Here is a 21113-nt window from a genome sequence, read left to right on the forward strand (position 1 = left end):
CAATTCGTCTCATTCAGATAATTGAATACTAAAAGCTACCAATCAGAATGAGTTGCTGAAATCTGTCCTGCTTTCAGCTGCAGGCCGTCTCAGAAAGAACAAGCACAAAGGAGGTGCAGTACATTACTGATGCTGTTTATGTTATAGATTTATCTGCTGCTAGCTAGTGTTTAGAGGTGCTAGCTTGAGGAAAAATATTCAAAATGTTTGACCCAAGCTTTACAGTTTGAAGGTAGTCTCAGGAAAGGTATGTAAACATCTAAATTTGAAATCTCTGTGCCAGTAATCTGGCATTTAGCTTCTCCAGTACATGAGGAAGATCCACTTTAAAATGTCATCTAACGATTTAAGTGATTGGAAAGATGGCGGAGCAGCGTTGTTGGTTCAGTTCCAGCTTCCTCCTCCTCTGGAAGCACAATTCGGGAAATGTGACTCCAGCAAAAGCACGTCGAGTTAATATCACAAGAAATTACATTCATTTACAATTCAGGCCTCTGTACAAGAACACTCTGAACTACTGTGTAGAGCTTTTAAAGATTAAAGTTTAAAAGTGATTCTCTTAATTGTGTGAACTTCAATTACAAGAGAAATGTGTGCATTCGATCACAAACTTCTCTACTCCAGTTGACTTTATCCATGCAAAACTAGTTATTTTTAGGTCTGTCTTAAGTCATTGAGCAGGTGTCAAATAAAGAGTGGGGTCAACATAAAAGTACTCTTTGAAAACTTGTGCTACTCAAAACTTCATTTATTAATTTCAGACAGTTCAAATATGCTTTTCCAGAAGGTGCCTAACACTGGATATCAAGTTATTCTGTTATAAAGACAAGTAACTGACCAAACACGTGCAGGATTACATTGAACAAATTCATAACAGCAGGTTGAAAAACGCTGAGAAAATAGAAACGGAAAGATAATCAAACAAACAAAAAACACTGCTGACTTTTTTTTTTTTTAATCCGTCACAGGTAAAGTGTAAAAACGCTTTTGAAGTATTTCTTATTCTAATCTCTCCACACCAACTTGTTGGTTCCCCACCATTTCAGAAGGTGCAAAAATACAAGTTCATTTTTCCATTTTAACATTTGGATTTCTTTTTATATTACTACTTACTGTTAGGACCAAAACTCACTAAGAAAATAACTACCAAGGGAAATTAGTGCAAGTTTTACACCAGTTAACCGAGAATGGCGCTTTTATACCCCGCCATAATCTCACATTTATCTAAAAAACCTGAGTCCAGATGGTAGTTCAAATAAGTCTTCAGTCTTCTCTGCTGCGAGTCACCAGCGCCGGCAAGGCAGTAGATTGCGCAGTCATCTCCATATGGGGCAGCACGTCGACCCGGCCAACAGCACAAACTACTACCTCAACCTGCGCCAGTTTTAGTCTGCGTCCGTGCGTAAAAGCGCACAAGAAGCAAGGCGTGCCAAAAGAGCGAGACGATGTTACACTCTGCAGATATTAAGTATAATTACGCATGCTTAAATCCAACAAAAAACGAAGGGAAAAAAATAAATCCTTGCACACAATGTACAGTCTTTGCTCAATGAGTTTTGACACAAAATGTCTCACAGACATGTCTACAAATTACTCATCCTTTCCAGGTCTTCGCCTTGCAGCTGCATCAAGAGTTTGATTTGTAGTCTGCATCAGATAGAGGTGAAGGCGGGTGGAGGGGGGAGAGTTTGTTTAGCCCCAAGTCCATGCGAACCTAAACGCCCAAATGCGACCGAAACCATGAAGACGTGATGACGAGTTTTCCCTCCGCATCCTCGGTGCAGCTGTGAATGGGCGGATGTGGCGGAGTGCTACTGGATTAAGTTCGCGGGGAACGTCACAGGTTTGAGGACTGTGAGGTGAGGGGTGGGCTTGTTGACAGCCTCCAAACATCAGCCGAAAGAAAAACTGTCCGCGAGCGCCACCTGCTGGTCACTTCTATAAAATACATCTGTACTCCATAGGTTTCGAGGCTATGAAATCCGATATAGTCCCGTGTAAGCCACTATAAACTTAATTTCTTGCCTGAAAAAGTGAGGTACAAGTCGAACAAAACAGGACAATGGAAGTGAGAGAAAAATGACCGAAAGCTTCTTTTAATTTGATAGCCAACTTTTCAGCATGAACAATATCTCCGCTTACTTTCTTGTATTTATTTAAAATTTATTTATAATTGTAGATTTTCTTATAATTGCCTTTTCTTTAAAAGAAGGTAAAAGTATAAGGATTTATGTTCCTAACCCACCATGGCACAGCTCAGCTCAACTTATGACTAATTTATTTTTCTTTGTACTGCCAAAACAATATTTAGTTTTGTCTTGCCAAACAACCCTAGAACAAAATTTAAGCAGCAAGGCCAAAACAAAAAGCTTCTGGACATTTTTTAACGAAAAAAACAGTTTGAACTTAAATTGATAAAATACCTTCATTTATATGTTTTGTCCTCAGTACTAGTGTTGAAAATGCTGTTTTTTCCGAGTTTCTCTGGAGGCATCACAACGGCTCTCTCTTCCTTGCTAGTGCTAGTGCATATATGCTAATGTAGCTATGTTACTCGTAGACGACGTTCATTTATGGGCACACCTACCACCCTTAAACTTTTTAAAGCATAAAACAATGTGTCTGTGCTTTCAAAATGTATGTTAATTTAATAGAAGATAGAAGAATAGCTCGCTTAGGCGACTTTATTCGTCTGACGGCAATGTTTAGATGCGCAACAGACAGCTAAAGCTAAGCTAGCACCGATTTAATTAGCTTCCTGCTTGTTGCCCCTTTGAGTACGAGTTGTTGAACAGTGAATACATCATCAGGCTACGGGAGCTTGCTATTAGAGTCCAGTTTGGGTGGCATTCTTAAGAAGAAGAAGCAAAGTGCGAGCTCGGCGCTGATAACTTTGTTGGAAGCGCAGAAACCCGAAGGAAGAAAGAGATGATAGCGTGTCGGACTGACCCTGCCCTGCGTCTCAGGTGAACACTTCCCGGCCTGGCCTACCCTACTGTTTACGGAGGATGGGAGTACACTCATCACTAGCTGCTACCTTTTTCTGTGTTTTGGATCTTCTCACAAGCCTCATTATGAATCAAGACATGATCACTGCTATGTGATACATTTCTCATCGAGGGAGGATTTGCAGAATAATCATGGACGCGGAGGAACTTCCCCAAGAAGACGGTTGCTGTTAAATCATGGAGCCTTGATGTCAACTCTTTTATTTTGAGCGTATTTTTTTGTGTGTGTGAATGACTTGTTTCCCCGGATTCACTTCGACATGGCTGCGTTCGCCGAGTTCGTTCCCCCTCCCGAGTGCCCGGTGTTTGAGCCGAGTTGGGAGGAATTCTCGGATCCTTTAGGATTCATCAACAAGATCCGACCGATTGCAGAGAAAACGGGCATCTGCAAGATCAGACCTCCCCAGGTAAACTCTTCCATTTGAGCACGAGAAAAGCCTTCTTTTTGAAATCTGCACGGGTTTATCCTTTGTGATGATATCAAAAGTGCGCAGCCGAGGTTTACTGTAGGCCTGCCTGAATTTTGTAACTCAACTACTAGTTGGCTACTCTAACAAAGGTCAAACAGCTTAATTTCTTAGCCCTTTGTGTCCTTTGTCTGCTTTCCGTATTTTGTCATGAAAACTGTTTTAAAAAGCTTTAAGCAGCTCCTGCATTTAATGCTTTGCTTTTTGTTGTCCTGACGACTAAGTTGTAGATCAATAATGTCGATGATGACATTGGAGGAAATACAGGCCTAATTCTCTTGTCAACTCGGAAATAGTGACAGCTCTTATGGCTTTACATATTTTTGAAATTGCTACTCCAGGATTTTACTTTTAATTTAATTAAAACTCAACCAAACAGTCCAATAAAATGCACAGTGAGACACTTGTAAATTGGGCGTATAGCTATTCTTATAACAGGGTTTCCCCCTGTGTATTATAAGCCTGGCGGGCCACCAGGCTTTACTTGTGCCCCCACCAGGCTTAGCATTTTTTTTTTTTTTTTTTTTTTTTATGTTTGCATTTTTTAAGACTTTTTAGTTGGTGTTCAGATATTAATCTTCTAATAATACATAATTATCAAGTTATATTTTCAAATTTCCTGTGAACTTGGAACATTTTTTAACTCAAAAACACGCTGGATGAGTTACCCTAGCACCCAACCACCGGGCTTAACAAGTTTTCTGGGGGAAACCTTGTGTCTTAAAGGTTGTTTTTTTTTCCTATTATTTTATCTTTTTTAATCATTGCTGCTTTGAGCGTTCGATCCATTTTGGATTGTTTCCATTTCCTCTTTCCTCAAGTAGTTCTGGGGGTACCTACTGTTTCTCTTCTGTCTGTCAGGACTGGCAGCCTCCGTTTGCTTGTGATGTTCGCAACTTCCGCTTCACGCCCAGAGTGCAGAGACTCAATGAACTTGAGGTGAGATTGGGGGGGTTTTTTATCGGTTTTTGCAAATTGAGGATATATTTGGCCAGTTAGATGAAATCAAATTGACTTTAATGTCCTCGCTAAATAAAATGTTTGGTAGCCATTGATGGAAACTTTATGTGAAGATTTATACTGTCCTTGTTAAAATTCGGGTCAGCAGAAAGACTCCGCTAAAGCCTTTCATAACTAGCTGGACGTCTACACCAGTTTTACTTAAAACACTCTATCATCTATATTTCTAATCTCTTTTTTTTTTTTTTTTTTTACAGGCACTCACTCGAGTAAAACTGAACTTCCTGGATCAGATTGCAAAGTTCTGGGAGCTGCAAGGATCCAAGATCCGTTTCCCTCATGTAGAGAGAAAGATTTTGGACCTCTATCAGCTCAGCAAGGTGAAGCCAGATTTTCTGGCCTTTTTAAGTAGATGGTTGTTTCTGCACTCAGCGGTTACAATGAGCACAGCTGAAAGTTCCTGGACACATTCAAATAACTTAATCTCCTTAAGTTGGACCCTTCCATCCCTTTCAGATTGTGTCGTCTGAAGGCGGATTTGAGACGGTGTGCAAAGAGAAGAGATGGTCCAAAGTGGCGACTCGCATGGGCTTCCCATCGGGAAAAGGCACCGGTTCTCTTCTACGTTCGCATTATGAGAGATTCCTTTACCCTTATGAGCTCTTCCAGTCTGGAGCTACCCTTACCGTAAGTGGCGCCCGTCGTTCTACGGACGTGGATTTGTTTAAAACCACTGGCGGTCGCCTCGGACCCGAAAACGACGTCGATTCGTTTCTGCCTATTGCTTTTAATCAGGGCATCCAGCGGCTGTACGATGAGGGAGCAGATGGGGAAGAAGTGGATGAGGGTGTCGGGGAGGAGGCGATGGAGGAAGAGGAGCAAGAAGAGGAGGATGAAAACGACAAGGAGAAAGACAAAGAGGGTGACATGACTCAAACCAAAGATCGGCTTCCTTCAGAGAGGCGATCCAGGCGACTAAAGTCGGAGGTAGGAGGCAGAGTGACAGTTTACATCAATCACATAAACCAGTTGCAGAAAATCATGATCTCACTTGCCTACTATATGTTTGCTGCTCTTCCTTGTGATGATGAAATGTAAACCACTATACAGTATGAGTTGTACTAAGCTCCTTCCTTCCATCGGAATCCGTCTGTTTTACAGTTTTCTGCTGTTTTTCTCTCCACAGAGGGAAAACAAGGAGCCCGCAAGCCTCAAAATCTTCGGAACGAGTCCCAAGATGGTCGGATTGGAGATTGTATCAGCTGGTAAATTATTTAAAATTTTTTTTTTTTAAATGCGTCTTGCAAACATCAGGTGGACTCATCCGTTTTTGCACTGCTCTCGTTCTACGCAGACGATGGATTCATTAAGAAGCAGCGGCATCTCAAAGCCCAGGCCTTCGCCATTAAGATGAGACCACGCAAGGAGACTCTGGAGGTCAACTTTGTAAGAGTTTCAGCCATCTTTGCTCAAACTCTGAGTATTATGTTTTGTTTTTTTCTTGAGTTAGATGAACCGTGACAGTCTTTATATCTCTTGTGCCCTCTTTACTTCCCCCAGATCGATCTTTATTTCTGCCTGGCGTGTGGACGAGGCGACGAGGAAGACCGGCTGCTGCTGTGTGACGGCTGTGACGACAGCTACCACACTTTCTGCCTCATTCCACCCCTGCAGGACGTACCCAGAGGAGACTGGAGGTGCCCGAAGTGTGTCGCTGAGGTAGGCTACGAGACTCACTGACAAGTTCAAACCTTTAGCTAGACCTTTTACATTTGGTATGCTATCACTGTGTGGATTGCTGTTTTTTTGTGCTCTCTTACAGCTTTAGAACTGGCCCTGACGCAATTATCAATAAATGATTTAACCGCATGATGAATGAAAACCGCTTCATTGATTTCCATATGCATGATTTACTGTTTCCTTTAAGAAACAGTTTTGTTTACAGAGACGTCATGATTCATTTTATTTGTTGTTTCTGTTCTTTTATTTACTTTGAATATTTAAAGTGTCTTCCAGTTCCTGTGTTAAATGTTCATTAGAATTCAAAGGTTATTGATCTTTGAGAGTGGTTTCTATCATTATTATGCCATTTCTGTCATTTTACTTGAAAATGGTCTAAAAACAACGATATTATCATTTATTCCAATAACTTCTTGGACAATTTATCATCCAGCAAAAGTTATTTTTCTTTTCATTACACTTTTTTCAGACTGGATCCAAAAAAGAAGGGACAACTCTAATTTCGTTGCATAATGACCCGAAACTATTTTAAAATGACTGTTTTACCTAAAAAAAAAAAAAAAAACTAACTTTAAATTATACAGAAAACCATTTTACTTAATCATCATCTGATCTCCAGAGCCATTAAAATTGCTATGAAGTGTTTATTTAGCAGGGAAACATGTTTACTGTCAGGCCTCTTGCAAGCTCTGTGTTCTGTAGACCCACTGAGCCTCATTAATATTATGGACACACTGTATCAGTGAGCATAGAGGACTAGGGTTGTGCGGTGACACAGAGATATGAGGTCATATTGGTGTGAAATAGAAGTGGTCCAACAATGGACCCTTGGGGAACCTCACAATTCACTTCTTTTTTTTTCTTTTGGCCAGAATACTAATTACCAAATTAAACAAAGTAGTTCCTGTCTGCCAAATAAGATTTGAGACAGGTTTGTGTGTCAAAACCAGAGTTTTGTTATTGCTGATCACTCGTAATGTCGTCTGTTGTGTATTTTGTTTCAAATTCATGCGCCTTTCTGTTTCCCTCACAGGAGTGCAGCAAGCCCCGAGAGGCGTTTGGCTTTGAGCAGGCTGTGAGGGAGTACACGCTGCAGAGTTTTGGTGAAATGGCCGACCACTTTAAGTCCGACTACTTCAACATGCCAGTTCACGTGAGTAGAACGAACGTTTTGAGCTAGTGTGTCTGACCCGTTGGTGAGGAAATGGAGTCACGGCAGCTTGAACCTCGATCTGAAAGCTCAACAGAGTCCTCCGCGTGTTATTAGATGGTTCCGACAGAGTTGGTCGAGAAGGAGTTCTGGCGCCTGGTCAGCAGCATTGAGGAGGACGTTATCGTAGAGTACGGCGCTGACATCAGCTCCAAGGACGTGGGCAGTGGTTTTCCTATAAAGGACGGCAAGAGGAGGCTTCTGGGAGATGAAGAGGTGAGAACACTCGTACGCCTCACATGGCCTTGGTCTTTGAATTCTGTAATTTAATATGTTTCAGTTGCTATTTAAAAAAAAAAAAAAAAAATCACCCCTGACCTATTCAACAAAAACTGCTGAAATATTAATTCTTAGCCACTAGGCGGCAGTAGTGTCAACGTAAGTTCTATAACTTGTTTCACTGCAACACATTTTTTGATCAAATTAGTTTCGATTTGATGTAATGATAAAATAACTAATGGAAATAACAAAAAGCATATTTCAATTTAGTCCACGTATTGAAGGAAAATTCTGATTCAATTTAAGGCACTGCATTTACGGAAGAGGATTAGGGCCAAGAATTCTGACTCTAAAGTCAGAATTCTTTCCTTTTTTCTAATCCTCTTCTGTACTGCATTACTATAAGGTTTGTGCTTAAACAAAAATGTATGAGGTACATTAATTACTATTTTAAAACATTAATGAGTTATGATAAAAAAATATATATAATTGTAATAATGCCACCTTGCTAAAATAAGTCATTTCTAAGTGTTTTTTTTTTTTTTATTTGTCAAAACATCTTTTGGAAAGAAAAAGATGATGATTTTTTTTTTTTCCCAAAGTCACTTTGGGCAAAAAAAGAGAAAAAAAGTGACGATGTAGTTTGACCCATTAGTAAAGAAGTCCTCGTTTCCTCTTCTGGCAGGAATATGCAAACTCGGGCTGGAACTTGAACAACATGCCAGTCCTGGAGCAGTCCGTTCTCACACACATTAATGTTGACATATCAGGCATGAAGGTGCCCTGGCTGTACGTGGGCATGTGTTTCTCCTCGTTCTGCTGGCACATCGAGGACCACTGGAGCTACTCCATCAATTTCCTTCACTGGTGAGAGATTTTTCATGTAGAGGTGACCGTTATTGCATTGGAGCGGTGTTTCGGAGGGGAAATGCTCTTAAATGAAGTAAAAACATTTTTTTTTGTGATTAACAGTCAAAAACATTGAGCTTGGAAACATGTATGAATGCATAATCGGCAAATAAATTGACTTCGTTTGCAGTCGGTACTTTCTAAGTCATTTTCAAAAATAGACAACAAAATGGGAACTAAAATAGCTCCTTGTGGAACGCCTTCAGATATCATTTTGTGGTGTTTGTGGATTGCTTTTGACAACAATGCAGTTGTTTAAACTCATTGGCTGTCTGGAAATCTGGTGGGAATTATTTTAATCTCAATGTGGTTTAAAATGCAAGCAATATAACTGTTCAATAAACTATATGTTTTTTCTCTCTATTTTTTTTTTAATATTTATTAATCTGTTGCTTTCCTTTGTCTTTCCTCCAGGGGAGAGCCCAAAACCTGGTATGGCGTGCCGGCCTCTGCAGCAGAGAAACTGGAGGCTGTCATGAAAAAGCTGGCTCCGGAGCTTTTTGACTCTCAGCCAGACCTCCTGCATCAGCTGGTCACCATCATGAATCCGAACGTTCTCATGGATCACGGCGTCCCCGTGAGTAACCCAAACACCTGCAGTCTAAATATTTGACTCGACGAGGTGTCTGAGTCGTCTCGTGTGAATAAAATAAATCTCTTCCTCCAGGTCTACCGAACCAATCAGTGTGCAGGGGAGTTTGTGGTAACCTTCCCCAGGGCCTACCACAGCGGCTTCAACCAGGGCTACAACTTTGCAGAAGCTGTGAACTTCTGCACCGCAGACTGGGTTAGGAAAACAAGAACTCCTCTTGTAGGTTTTGTTTCCATTCAAAGCGCTTACATCCTCTCTGCTTTCCTAGCTGCCGTTGGGACGTCAGTGTGTCGCCCACTACCGCCGCCTCCACCGTTACTGCGTCTTCTCCCACGAGGAGCTTCTGTGCAAAATGGTGGCCGATCCCGAGAACCTCGATGTGGAGCTGGCGGCGGCCGTCTTCAAAGAAATGGACAATATGATAGAGGAGGAAACCAAGCTGAGGCAGGCTGTCCAGGAGATGGTGAGTCTTTTCTTTCCGGTTAGCTGAACGCTGATCGTCAGACACGAGTGCAGTCATTGTCCGCTTTGTCATCTCTCCTCAAAGGGGGTGCTCTCATCGGAGCAGGAGGTTTTCGAACTCGTTCCAGACGACGAGCGCCAGTGCTACAAGTGTAAGACGACGTGTTTCCTGTCTGCGCTGACGTGCTCCTGCAGCCCCGATAGGCTCGTCTGTCTCCATCACGCTAAGGACCTCTGCGACTGTCCCCTCGGCAGCAAGTGTCTCCGGTGAGATCCCCTTTTGCTCCTGCTCGACGGCTCAGCGTGGGTTTTGTGGAGCTTCAGCTTAATGGGTAAATGTGTGCAACTGGTTTCTTTCAGATACCGTTACGATCTGGAGGAGTTTCCGTCCATGCTGTACGGCGTGAAGACGCGGGCCCAGTCCTACGACACCTGGGCCAAGCGGGTCGCAGAGGCTTTAGCAGCAGACCAGAAAAACAAGAAAGGTAGACCCGAATTCAGCTGTATAAACACATCCACATGACGATAAAATGGATATTACAGGGTTTCTGTAGAGTCTAGAAAAGACTGGAATTTGATTTGAATGTTTCTCGCAGAACAGGAACCTTCCTGGAACATGTTTATATGTATAAAAAAATGAGCTAAAATCAGAGGTGTGTGAGAGTTTGATTAGCACCAGCAAACTGATTTCCAGACTGATTGGTTTCTCGCTCCTCCTTCCTCTGTGGTAGATCTAATAGAGCTGAAGGTTTTGCTGGAGGACGCCGAGGACAGGAAGTATCCCGAGAACGCTTTGTTCCGCCGCCTGAGGGAGATGGTGAAGGAGGCGGAGACGTGTTCCTCTGTGGCCCAGCTGCTGCTCAGCCGCAAGCAAAGGCACAGGTTGGTTCCCAGCAGGGCTCCAAAACGGCAAAGTTTGAGAAAACTCAGAGTCTGAAGTGTTTTGAAGATCATGAGAATCACTGAAAACCATTTGTTTTTATTTCTAGACTTCATTCCATCCATTCCACCCTCTGTCCATCTATCTTTTTCACCCATCCATCCTCTTTTCTGTCCATACAGAAGATGATTAGAGCTGCTGAAACAAAAACAAAAAAAATCTGATTTTTCTTCTAATTTTATTATTTTTTTCCTTGGTATTTTGATCTCAGAAGATTAAATTAAGATTTTTTTTTTTTTCCCCTTAGCCCAAGCCATCAGACAAAACAAAACTATGGGGTAGAGTCCAAGCCATTAAAATGATTATTACACCAAAATTAAATTACCTATTCAGTTTATTACCTCTCAAAATTCCACACCCTATATTTAAGACCCTGGACAAAATGATAAACAACTTTATTTGGGAGGGGAAAAAGCCTAAAATGTCTGTCCTAAAACTCCAAACTAAAGTAGAATACGGAGGATTACGACTTCCCAATATGCAACTTTATCAGGAAGCTTTTGCAAGCGCACAAATAACATCAATTATGCTACACAACCACAATAGTCCAATCTGGGTGAGCTTGGAAGGTGAAATAAATGCTCCATTTAAAGCTTTTGATTATCTATCCCAACATTCAAATGATGGAGTTAAATCCAATCCAATTATCACTCACACTAAAAAGGTTTGGCAGCAGTTACATAAAAAAGCAAACAGCTGTCCTTTCGCTCAGGGAACAGCCTCAATGTGGAATAACCCAAAAATAAAAATAGGGGGGAAAATGATTTTTTGGAGGAGCTGGCATATAAAAGGGATTGACCGTATAAACTGCTTCTTCAAAAATGGTACCTTATTGTCATTTCAACAATTTCAAGAACTATACAAGCTGAACCACAAAGATTTCTGGAAGTTCCTACAAATTAGAGACTGCCTTACAAAATTAAAGAATCCTGAGGGAACCATACAAATGGAATCACCAATATACACCATGTTTAATAAAGTAAAAGACTCCCCAAGACGGGTAAGTCATATTTATAACTATCTGATTGAGAACACTTGCAATATTAATACAGGACTTAAGAAGGTATGGGAATCAGAGTTAAACATAAAGTTCACAGAGGAACAGTGGGCTGCAATAGTCAAACAAATGTTAAAGCCCATGAGAGATGCACGCTCCAAACTGATACAGTTCAAAATTCTGAATCGATTATATTGGACACCAGTTAAATTATTCAAAGCTAGAATAAGTAACTCTGATATTTGCTGAAGATGCAAACAGAGCTCAGGAGACATGCTTCATATGTTCCTCATGGTTCCGAAACTAATTTCCTATTGGCAGGAGGTCATGGGGAAAATTAACAGCACCCTCAACTCCAACCTATTGTTGACACCTACACTGGCACTTCTTAACTTCTTGGATTATAAAGTCAAAATAGGAACAAAAAGAGTACAGTGGTTAAAAATAGCCCTCACAACGGCTAAACGAGTTATATTAAGACACTGGAAAGGTCAAAGTATCCCTACTTATACAGAATGGTATGCGGCACTTTTAGAAACTGCTTCTTATGAACGACTCATCTACAAGATAAACAGTCAGATTGAGGCGTATCAGAGTATGTGGGAACCGTTCTTAAAACCAGAGAGGAAAGGCTCAAACACCATTGGTCCAGAATAAAAGATAGTGTGTTTGTACTGTTTATTTACATTTTTTATTTTTTTTTTTGTCCTTTTCCTTTAGCTCCTTCTGCTGGCTGGTGTGGGGGGAGTACGGGAGGATCGGGAGGGATTCAGGGGGGAAAATATTAAAAACTCAAATCCTTCTCTGTATAACTACCTAAGGTTGTATACTTCACAGTAGTGATATTGTTAACATTGGTTTCACTGTATGTTTAATTGTTGAAGGATTTAATAAAGATTGAAAATTGAAAAAAAAAAAAAAAAAAGATTTTTTTTTAAGTAGTCCTAATTCCGTTCCTCATTCTCTTTCCCTGTTTCTTTCTTCCCCTCGGTTTATATTTTACTGGTTCTTTTACTTTGTAATGACTGTAAAAAGTATCTGCCATTCCATCAGAGTGAAACTTTGTATTCATACTTTACTGATGGATTTCATTAGCATGAAAGATGTTTCTGTGTAATCGCATCTACTTTGGTTAGTCACATTTGTATCAAGAAAGTGCTGCGTTGTTAATTTAAAAAAATAATAATAATAAAATGATCTCGTGTTCAGTTATGTATTCGTCTGCTTTAAATGAGAACCGGGAGTTTTCTCTGTTTTTGCAGCAGTCGCCTTCGTTCTGACAGTAGCCGCAACCGCACCAAGCTGACTGTGGACGAGCTCAAAGCTTTCGTGGAGCAGCTCTTCCGGCTGCCCTGCATCATCAGCCAGGCGCGACAAGTCAAAGTTCGTCTCAAATCCTATAACCTTCCTCCTCCTTCAGCAGCATCAAACACCTGTTATTTTGTTTTATTTTTGTTTTTTTTATGCTCTCCGTGTCTCCAGGAGTTACTGGAGACGGTGGAGGACTTCCACGAGCGAGCCCAGGTGGCTCTGTCCGACGAGATGCCCGACTCCTCCAAGCTGCAGGAGCTTTTGGACCTGGGCAGCGGCCTGGATGTGGAGCTTCCTGAGCTGCCCAAGCTAAAGCAGGAGCTGCAGCAGGCACGCTGGCTTGATGAGGTGGGCGGGTGGTGCCGATTGTTTTTTAAGGTTTTTTTATGCCTCTAGTGAGCTTTATTTGAAAAAGTTAAGACAGGAAAGCATGATAAAGAGAGAGGGGGAATACATACAGCAAAGGTCACCAGATCGGGAATCGAACCTGCGACAGCGGCGTTGAGGACTAAGGCCTTTTTATGTGGGTAGTGCTTAACCCCTGGTGTTGCTAATCATTAATGTGGCATATACTGTTTGGAAAAGGGTTTGATTCTATCACAGGGCGTCAACGCATCTTTAAAAAAGTCTTATTTGTTTATCTAAAACTATGGCCTTAAAATGTCTTAAATTAATTTTGAAAAGTAAGTTGGACTTTAATATCTAAGATTTTTTTCTTGACCGAAACTGTTTAATGTCGTTTTTTTTTTTTTTTTTTTTTTTTCTCATGGGACTTTTCTGTCAGGCAAAAGTTAGAGTCGCACTCAGAAATCCTCATTCCTCAACACGTTGAGGCCACCGCTAACTAGTGGCTAAAAAACTCCTGCTAGTTAGCGCCTAGCTTAACTGTTGAAAGCAAAATTAACAAATATAAATCCAAACTTAACTTATGGTTCCAGCGAAACCGTTCTATATTACGATGAATTTAATAAAACAAAAATTAAAAGTCTGCCAAGAGTAATATCACCTTGTAGCCCTCAATCCCAAATAGCATAATTAAGACCATCAATCAAATGAAGGTGAATTTAATTTCTCCAAATTATCCCTTCTGTATTTTTGCATCTATCATGGTTAAATGGAAATTTATCTCCAGTGTACTGAATGACCTGACATTCTATTCACAATGGCTTTTAAAAGTCTTAGATTTGGGTTGGTGAAGCCTGCAGAAACCAAGTGTCTGTGAGGGGAGATGCTTCTTTTTGCTTGCTAGCAGTGATAAAGTTGTACAATATTTTTAGAACTCAAAACAAACTAAGCAGGTTTTTTGTTTTTTGTTTTGTTTTTTGCTTCTTCTGCCATCTTTCTGTAACCGAAGGTCCGTGGCACCCTCTCTGAGCCGCACCGCGTCACTCTGGAGCTAATGAAGCGGCTGATAGACTCTGGAGTCGGCTTAGCGCCGCATCACGCTGTGGAGAAAGCAATGGCAGAGCTGCAGGAAGTCCTCACCGTCTCAGAGAGATGGGAGGATAAAGCACGGGCCTGCCTGCAGGCTAGGTAACGATTTCCATCCTAAAATACTTCTTTGAATTCCTAATGTTCGGATGTAGAACGCCGCCCCTCTGCCTGTGTGTCCTCTTGTAAACCCAGGCCTCGCCACAGCATGGTGACGCTGGAGAACATTGTGCTGGAGGCAAGGAACATCCCAGCATATCTGCCTAATGTTCTGGCTCTGGAAGAGGCCCTGCAGAAGGCCAAGGACTGGACCTCCAAGGTGGAGGCCATCCATAGTGGAAGCAGCTACGCCTACCTGGAGCAGCTGGAGAGCCTGCTGGCCAGAGGCCGCTCCATCCCCGTGCGGCTCGATCCCCTCGGACAAGTGGAGTCTCAGGTGGCCTCGGCTCGAGCCTGGAGGGAGCGGACCGCCCGCACCTTCCTCAAGAAGAACTCCACCTACACCCTGCTGCAGGTAGGGAAACCCTAGCATACCCTACCTCTGAACTTTTTCACATATCTATTTAAATTGAGGAGTGGAAGGAAAATTCTGTTGAATATTTATGATTTTAAAAACAAAAGTGCTCAGTGCATTATGTTGAACCCTCTTCGGTTGATACGGTGATAATAAACCGCGTTCCAAATTATTATGCAAGTGATATTTTCTCAGATTTTCTTAAATGCTCAATGCAAATGATGGTCAGTATAATTTTCAAGTCATGAACTATTACAGTATAAATCCAATTTTACTGAACAAAGCTCCCCATGAGAACAGTATTTTTTTCAAAAATAAAAAACTCAAAATGCACTGTTCCAAATTATTTTGGTCAGAGGAGGATGGTGACCACACCATGAGTTTCTCCCCTTTCATGCACATAGCAGCCAATGACACAGTGGTGTTCCTTGCAGCAGTCATTGTCACGCATGAAGATGATTTTACTACTGAAGCTACAGCTCTTCTTTTTGAGCCATGGAAGAAAGTGATCAGTCATAAAGTCCATATACTTTGCTGAGGTCATTTTCACACCTTCATGGATTCTACATCATGTGATTCCCCCATCAAAAGCATACTTGGAGTTTCCCGTGGCACCATTCAGGTGTGCAAAACGCCTGGCTGGACCTAGCCACACCTTTGAGGTGAAGCTCCTCCTCTGAAGGTTTTGAGCTTCCTCCTCGCAGAGCAGCCTTTCCCTGCATCTCCCCCATCTAGCTCCTTCAGACTAGCCAACAGCAGTTAGCAAACACCGGGTGGAACTGCGTATCTGCTGGAATATTTCTCAGTACATTGCAGAGTACGTCGCTGACGTCAAAGGGTTAATACAGGGGCTATGTTGTGATGCATCCCTAAAGGAGCTGTTTCCAGAGGATTTCTTAAAGAGACAGAGACCCAATTTCAAGATGAAGTCAAATTTCCTTTAAGTCGTAGCTTTTCTAAAACAGCTGAAGGTGTTCCGGTTACTTGATTGTGCTGTAAAATAGCACTTTGTACCTGAAAAATACATCATACTGCCCCTTTAAATATTGTGTGGCTGGATTTATTTATTCATCATATAGAATTCCCGACAAAAATGATCGATATTTTGATATTTTTCTCAGTATATCTTTGACTCAATAATAGCGGTTTAAAAGTATAAACCATAGGAAGCAGGTTACATCCGGTGTGATTCTGGGGTACAAAATAAAAAAATTCCCTTACTTATTTTTGGCTTTTTGAAGGTTCTCAGTCCTCGTGTGGACATCGGCGTGTACAGCAACAGCAAGAGCAAGCGGAAACGCGTCAAGGAGCTCATGGAGAAGGAGCGGAGCGGCTACGACCCCGACGCCCTCAGCGACCTGGAGGAAAGCCTGGAGGAGGCCCGAGACCCCTCGGCCGTGGTGGCCGCCTTCAAAGCCAAGGAGCAGAAGGAAGTGGAGGCCATCCACTCGCTCCGCGCCGCCAACTTAGCCAAGATGGCCATGGCGGACCACATCGAGGAAGTCAAGTTCTGCCTGTGCCGGAAGACGGCCAGCGGCTTCATGCTGCAGTGCGAGCTGTGCAAGGACTGGTTCCACGGCGCCTGTGTCCCTCTGCCCAAGACGGGGACGCAGAAGAAAGTGGGCGTCAGCTGGCAGAGCAACAGCAAAGACTCCAAGTTCCTGTGTCCGCTGTGCCAGAGGTCAAGGAGGCCGAGACTGGAGACCATCCTGTCCCTGCTGGTCTCTCTGCAGAAGCTGCCGGTGCGTCTGCCGGAAGGAGAGGCGCTGCAGTGTTTAACGGAGCGGGCTATGAGCTGGCAGGTATTCACGCCAAACTCTTCTCCTACGTTTTTTTGTTTGTTTGTTTGTTTGTTTGTTTTTCCTTCTCTTTTTTTTTTTTTTTTTTTTTTTTTTTTTTTTTAGTGTTGGCTTTCAGATTAATTTGCTTCTTTTCGCCCAATTGTCTTTTCAGGATCGAGCACGTCAAGCCCTGGCCACCGAGGAGCTGTCCTCAGCTCTGGCGAAGCTTTCCGTGCTCAGCCAGCGCATGGTGGAGCAGGCGGCGAGGGAGAAAACCGAGAAGATCATCAACGCCGAGCTGCTGAAAGCGGCCGCCAACCCTGACCTGCAGGTGAGCCTTTAAAACCCTTTAATGTCTGTGAAGAAGTCGCCGCTGTTTGGTTAAGCTTTTTAACCAAAAACAATGAATAAAATGGAAATTAAAAACCATAAATGAAATCGATAAAATATCTAAACATCAATACCGTTCAAAAAATAACAATCGTCAGAATGGAAGTTATTGACCACATTTTAATTTGTCATGCGATTCATTGATTTGAAATCCAGCTGAGTTTTCCAGCGTCGAGCTGAAACCAGACGCTGTAACCTTCTCCGTTCTGCAGGGTCACATCCAGACCTTCCAGCAGTCCGGTTTCAGCAGAGCGGCTTCACCACGGCCGTCTGTGGACTACGATGACGAGGAAACGGATTCAGACGAGGACATCAGGGAGACTTATGGTTACGACATGAAGGTAAGTGAGGGGGGAAGATTTCCTACACAGCCTGAAAAGGTCTGGAATATGATCTCAGTATTTTCCAGTTGTGGAAAAGTATGAGAAAATAAAGTAAGATAATTACTTACTTTCTTGGTCTGGAAATACAGAAGATATTTGTATTTTCAGATCATATGTTACTTTGTCTAGATGTGTCTTTTACTTCCTTGTGTGTTTTCTTCTTGTTTCAAACCTTTCTTTATTTATTTGTTCCTTTGTATCTTTTTCTTTGTTCCTTTATTTTTGTTTTTTTAGTTACTGTTTCTTTTAAAAGAAGAAAATAAGTTTCTTTATTTATTCCTTTGTTTCTTTCTTCCTTTTACTTTCTGCCTTAAATTTTTGTATCCTTTATTTCCTCCTCTCTTTCTTTTTTTTCGTTGTTGTTACAGGCCGGCTCTATTTTTATTTTTATTTTTTTACAGTTTGCCATAACTTTAAATATGAACTTTATTTGTTTTATGCTATAAAATGCACAGGGAGGACTGAGACCTCTGGAAAGTGGAGCGTGTAATTTGTGGAAAGCGTGTCAGAACCCCGTGTTGCCTTCAAATGCTCCCAGAGTTCCTCTGTAATTGTGACGTGTGCTTGTCCAGGACCCAGGTGAGGTGAAGCCCTACCTGTTTTGCGATGAAGAGATCCCTGTGAAGTCTGAGGAGGTGGTCAGCCACATGTGGCCCGCCGCCACGCCTTCATTCTGCGCCGAACACGCCTACTCGTCAGCTTCCAAGTCCTGTGTGCAAAGTGAGCGCTCGCTTTTTCCTTTTTTCTTTTCTTTTTTTCTACACACATTTTCCTTCCATTCAGATGCATAGTTTGTCTTACTTCCAAATATTTTGCACTTCAGACCTCAGCACACCCAGAAAGCAACCGCGGAAGACCCCCCTGGTGCCCCGGAGCCTGGAGCCCCCGGTGCTGGAACTGTCCCTGCAGGCTAAGGCGCAGCTGGAGGACCTGATGATGCTGGGAGACCTGCTGGAGGTGTCCCTGGATGAGACCCAGCACATCTGGAGGATTCTCCAAGCCACGCACCCTCCCTCTGAGGAGAGATTCTTGCAGGTCATGGAGGTCAGGGAGCGCATCGATTGTGCAACTAGATGCGACAACTTAAAAATGGAAGAATAGCGGGGGAGAGTGCCGGGGTTGTGTGTGAACGAATTGAAATGCTTTATGTGCATTTCCATACGCCTTGAGCTATAAACGCATATTTATAAATGCTACAAAAACGAAACAGTTTCAGATTTTTATTTGGGCTGAAGCGATTAATGGAATGAATTGTGACTCATCAGCGACTGAAATAATTGTCAACTAATTTAGCAATCGATTAATTGTGAACTGACTCTAAAAGTGGTCACTTGTTGAAAGAGCAACACAGTCGGGGCAGTAAATGAGCCTAAACTGGACAACAAATATATACAGTTTGTATTATCTGACAATGTACTCTAACCAGAACTCCTCAGTTTCAAATTCTGTAAATAAAAAAATCTCGTATTAATCAGATTTTGCTATGTTTATTTATCCCAAAAATATTCAACAGACTAATATCAAGTTTTTTTTGTTTTGTTTTGTTTTTTGCCAGGGATGCATCCTTTGCTATAAATGGCTTATAAATTTTTATTTCTTATTCAAAAAAGTTATTGCTTATTTGCATCTTTACAGTTTATTTCTAATTTTGTGTACAACCTTTGGTCTCGTTCCAAATGTGGAGCAGTTTTCGGGGCGTGGCTACTTCTGCAAGTCAAAACTTTGGCAAAATATTGAACTTTTTTTTCCCTTTTTGCAGCCTGACAACTCGCTGCTGGAGAAACCGCTCAAAATCAAATTTAAAGATTCCGAGAAGAAGCGAAAGCGGAAGCTGGAGAGAGCCGAGCAGCACCACATGCTGATGGCCGCCGCCGGTGGCGCGGCTGCCGCTGCCGCCGCCACCATGGGAGACATGAGGCTGCAGAAGTCCAAGGAGCTGAAACGGGTCGGCCTGGAGCTCGGCCTCGGCGGCAAGCCCAAGAAGAAGAAGCTGAAGCTCAACCTGGAAAAGAACCGGGAGATGAAACAGCTGGCCAAGCGGTTGGCCAAGGAGGAGAAGGAGAGGAAGAGGAAGGAGAAGGCAGCCGCAAAAGCCGAGGCCATCAAGGATGTGCTGGAGAAGAGGAAGGAGAAGAAGATCCTGGACATCCCGTCCAAATACGACTGGTCGGGCGCCGAGGACTCCAACGATGAGAACGCGGTGTGTGCGGCGAAGAACTGCCAGAGGCCGTGTAAAGACAAGGTGAGCACGAGGTCACTTCCCCCGCTGTGGGTCCAGACGCGTCCTGCTGAGAAAGTGGCACAACAGGGAAACACAGATGATTGACAGACAGAGAGCTCAGAGGGCAGACAGAGCAGACAGGGCTGGCTCCAAAAAACTGAGGCTCTGCTTAGGAATACAAGCTCCTTCAATAAATATTAATATGCAAGAATTTATAAAATGTAGGTCATTTAAGTTCTATACTTCCTTGTGTTCTGTTTCTCCCTTCTTGTTTTCTGTCTTTGTTTTCTTTCTTTCTTTGCTGTCTTTTCTTCCTCTTTCTTGTGTTTGTTTTTTTTTCTTTCTCAAGAAAGAGAACTTCTTGTTTCTTTCATTCTTTCCTGTTTTCTTCCTTTCAAAGACCATGTGAAGCATCATCCTTTATTTGAGGTTTCCTCGGGGGCGTTGGCTACAAATACGTCAGCTTTTATTTCCTCCTCTTTAAAATTTTTCTCCAAACATCCTAATTGCGTTTCCGTTCCGTCTCCAGGTGGACTGGGTGCAGTGCGACGGCGGCTGCGACGAGTGGTTCCACCAGGTCTGCGTGGGCGTGTCGTGCGAAATGGCGGAAAACGAGGACTACATTTGCGTGGACTGCTCTGAGAAGGCGGCGGGCGCGGTCGACGGCGCGGCCCTGGAAGACGTGGCGGCGGAGAGCATCGTGGTCTTGTCTCCGTGCGGCGCGGCGGCGGCCATGGCTCCGTGGTCCGCCGCGTCCCTCTTAAGTCCACCGGCGTCACACCAACAGCAGGAGCCTCGACAGGACAGCTAGCGCTAAAAACTGGGGCGTGCACGACTAGAAGAACTCTGCGTAGAGGCTCGTTCCGAGGATTTCTGGTACCGTATGGATTATGAAGCACAAGAAATGATGAATTCTCTGTGGCTCAATAAGAAAAAGGTTCTCTCTGACGTCTGAGATGTGGTGATGCTCCTCCTGTAAATGGTGTCGGTCTACAACAACACTTCCTCCCTTAACCTTCCCGCTGCCCTGAGAGAGGTCGAGTGGACCCCACGCGCGCTTTTAGGATTTATTTTTTTTCTCTCTCTCTCTCGTGGTTTCAGGAACTGACGGAGCAGCGATATCCACTGCGCTCTTCCGGAACATGGCGCTCACACTGCAGGAGGGTTAAAATAGTTCTCTGGTTTTATTAATTTACAGTGAAGCACTCGCACATTTCCTCAAGCTGCTCGGTTTAGTCGGAAGAGATGAACATGTTCCCAATCCTGGGACATTCTGTTGCCCTCTGACACTCACTGTTGCCCTCTGACTCTCTGATAAAAAAAATAAAAAAAAACAAAGAAAAAAAAACATCTCAGTGAGTAGGACTCGAGACTAGGAGGAAACAAAAAAAAACAGTTAAAATGTAGTGGGAATTATTTATAATGTATATAACTTTCAAACAGTTGGAAAAAAATGGTTTGTGGCTTTTTGATTTCTCACCTTTTAATAAACGATTCCTAGTCAAATCGTACACATTTGCTTTCCTCTTTCTGCACCTCAATATAACACCAGTGTGAAATGCTTTGTGGTTTGTTTGT

At 42.7% G+C, this 21113-nt stretch overlaps 1 protein-coding gene across 3 annotated transcripts; it reads left to right on the forward strand.

The window, feature by feature from the left end:
* Positions 1-1852: 1852 nt before the first annotated feature.
* Positions 1853-21046, forward strand: kdm5a (lysine (K)-specific demethylase 5A). Of its 3 annotated transcripts, none has more exons than XM_044108011.1 (28): positions 1853-3415; positions 4337-4414; positions 4693-4815; positions 4952-5122; positions 5231-5422; positions 5622-5700; positions 5790-5881; positions 5996-6154; positions 7209-7328; positions 7443-7601; positions 8290-8471; positions 8928-9090; positions 9181-9300; positions 9374-9568; positions 9653-9834; positions 9928-10052; positions 10299-10449; positions 12767-12887; positions 12987-13163; positions 14170-14348; positions 14442-14760; positions 16002-16562; positions 16714-16872; positions 17144-17272; positions 17887-18034; positions 18138-18358; positions 19074-19556; positions 20065-21046. In XM_044108011.1, the coding sequence occupies exons 1-28, from the start codon at positions 3269-3271 to the stop codon at positions 20344-20346; spliced, it is 5217 nt and encodes a 1738-aa protein (XP_043963946.1). In that variant the 5' UTR covers positions 1853-3268; the 3' UTR covers positions 20347-21046. The 3 variants fall into 3 exon arrangements, with proteins under 3 accessions (XP_043963946.1, XP_043963949.1, XP_043963947.1); XM_044108014.1 differs by having other exon boundaries at positions 18138-18349; XM_044108012.1 differs by having other exon boundaries at positions 12770-12887.
* The last annotated feature ends 67 nt before the right edge of the window (positions 21047-21113 follow it).

Source organism: Gambusia affinis, linkage group LG23 (genome assembly GCF_019740435.1).
Source record: "Gambusia affinis linkage group LG23, SWU_Gaff_1.0, whole genome shotgun sequence".
Lineage (NCBI taxonomy): Eukaryota > Metazoa > Chordata > Actinopteri > Cyprinodontiformes > Poeciliidae > Gambusia > Gambusia affinis.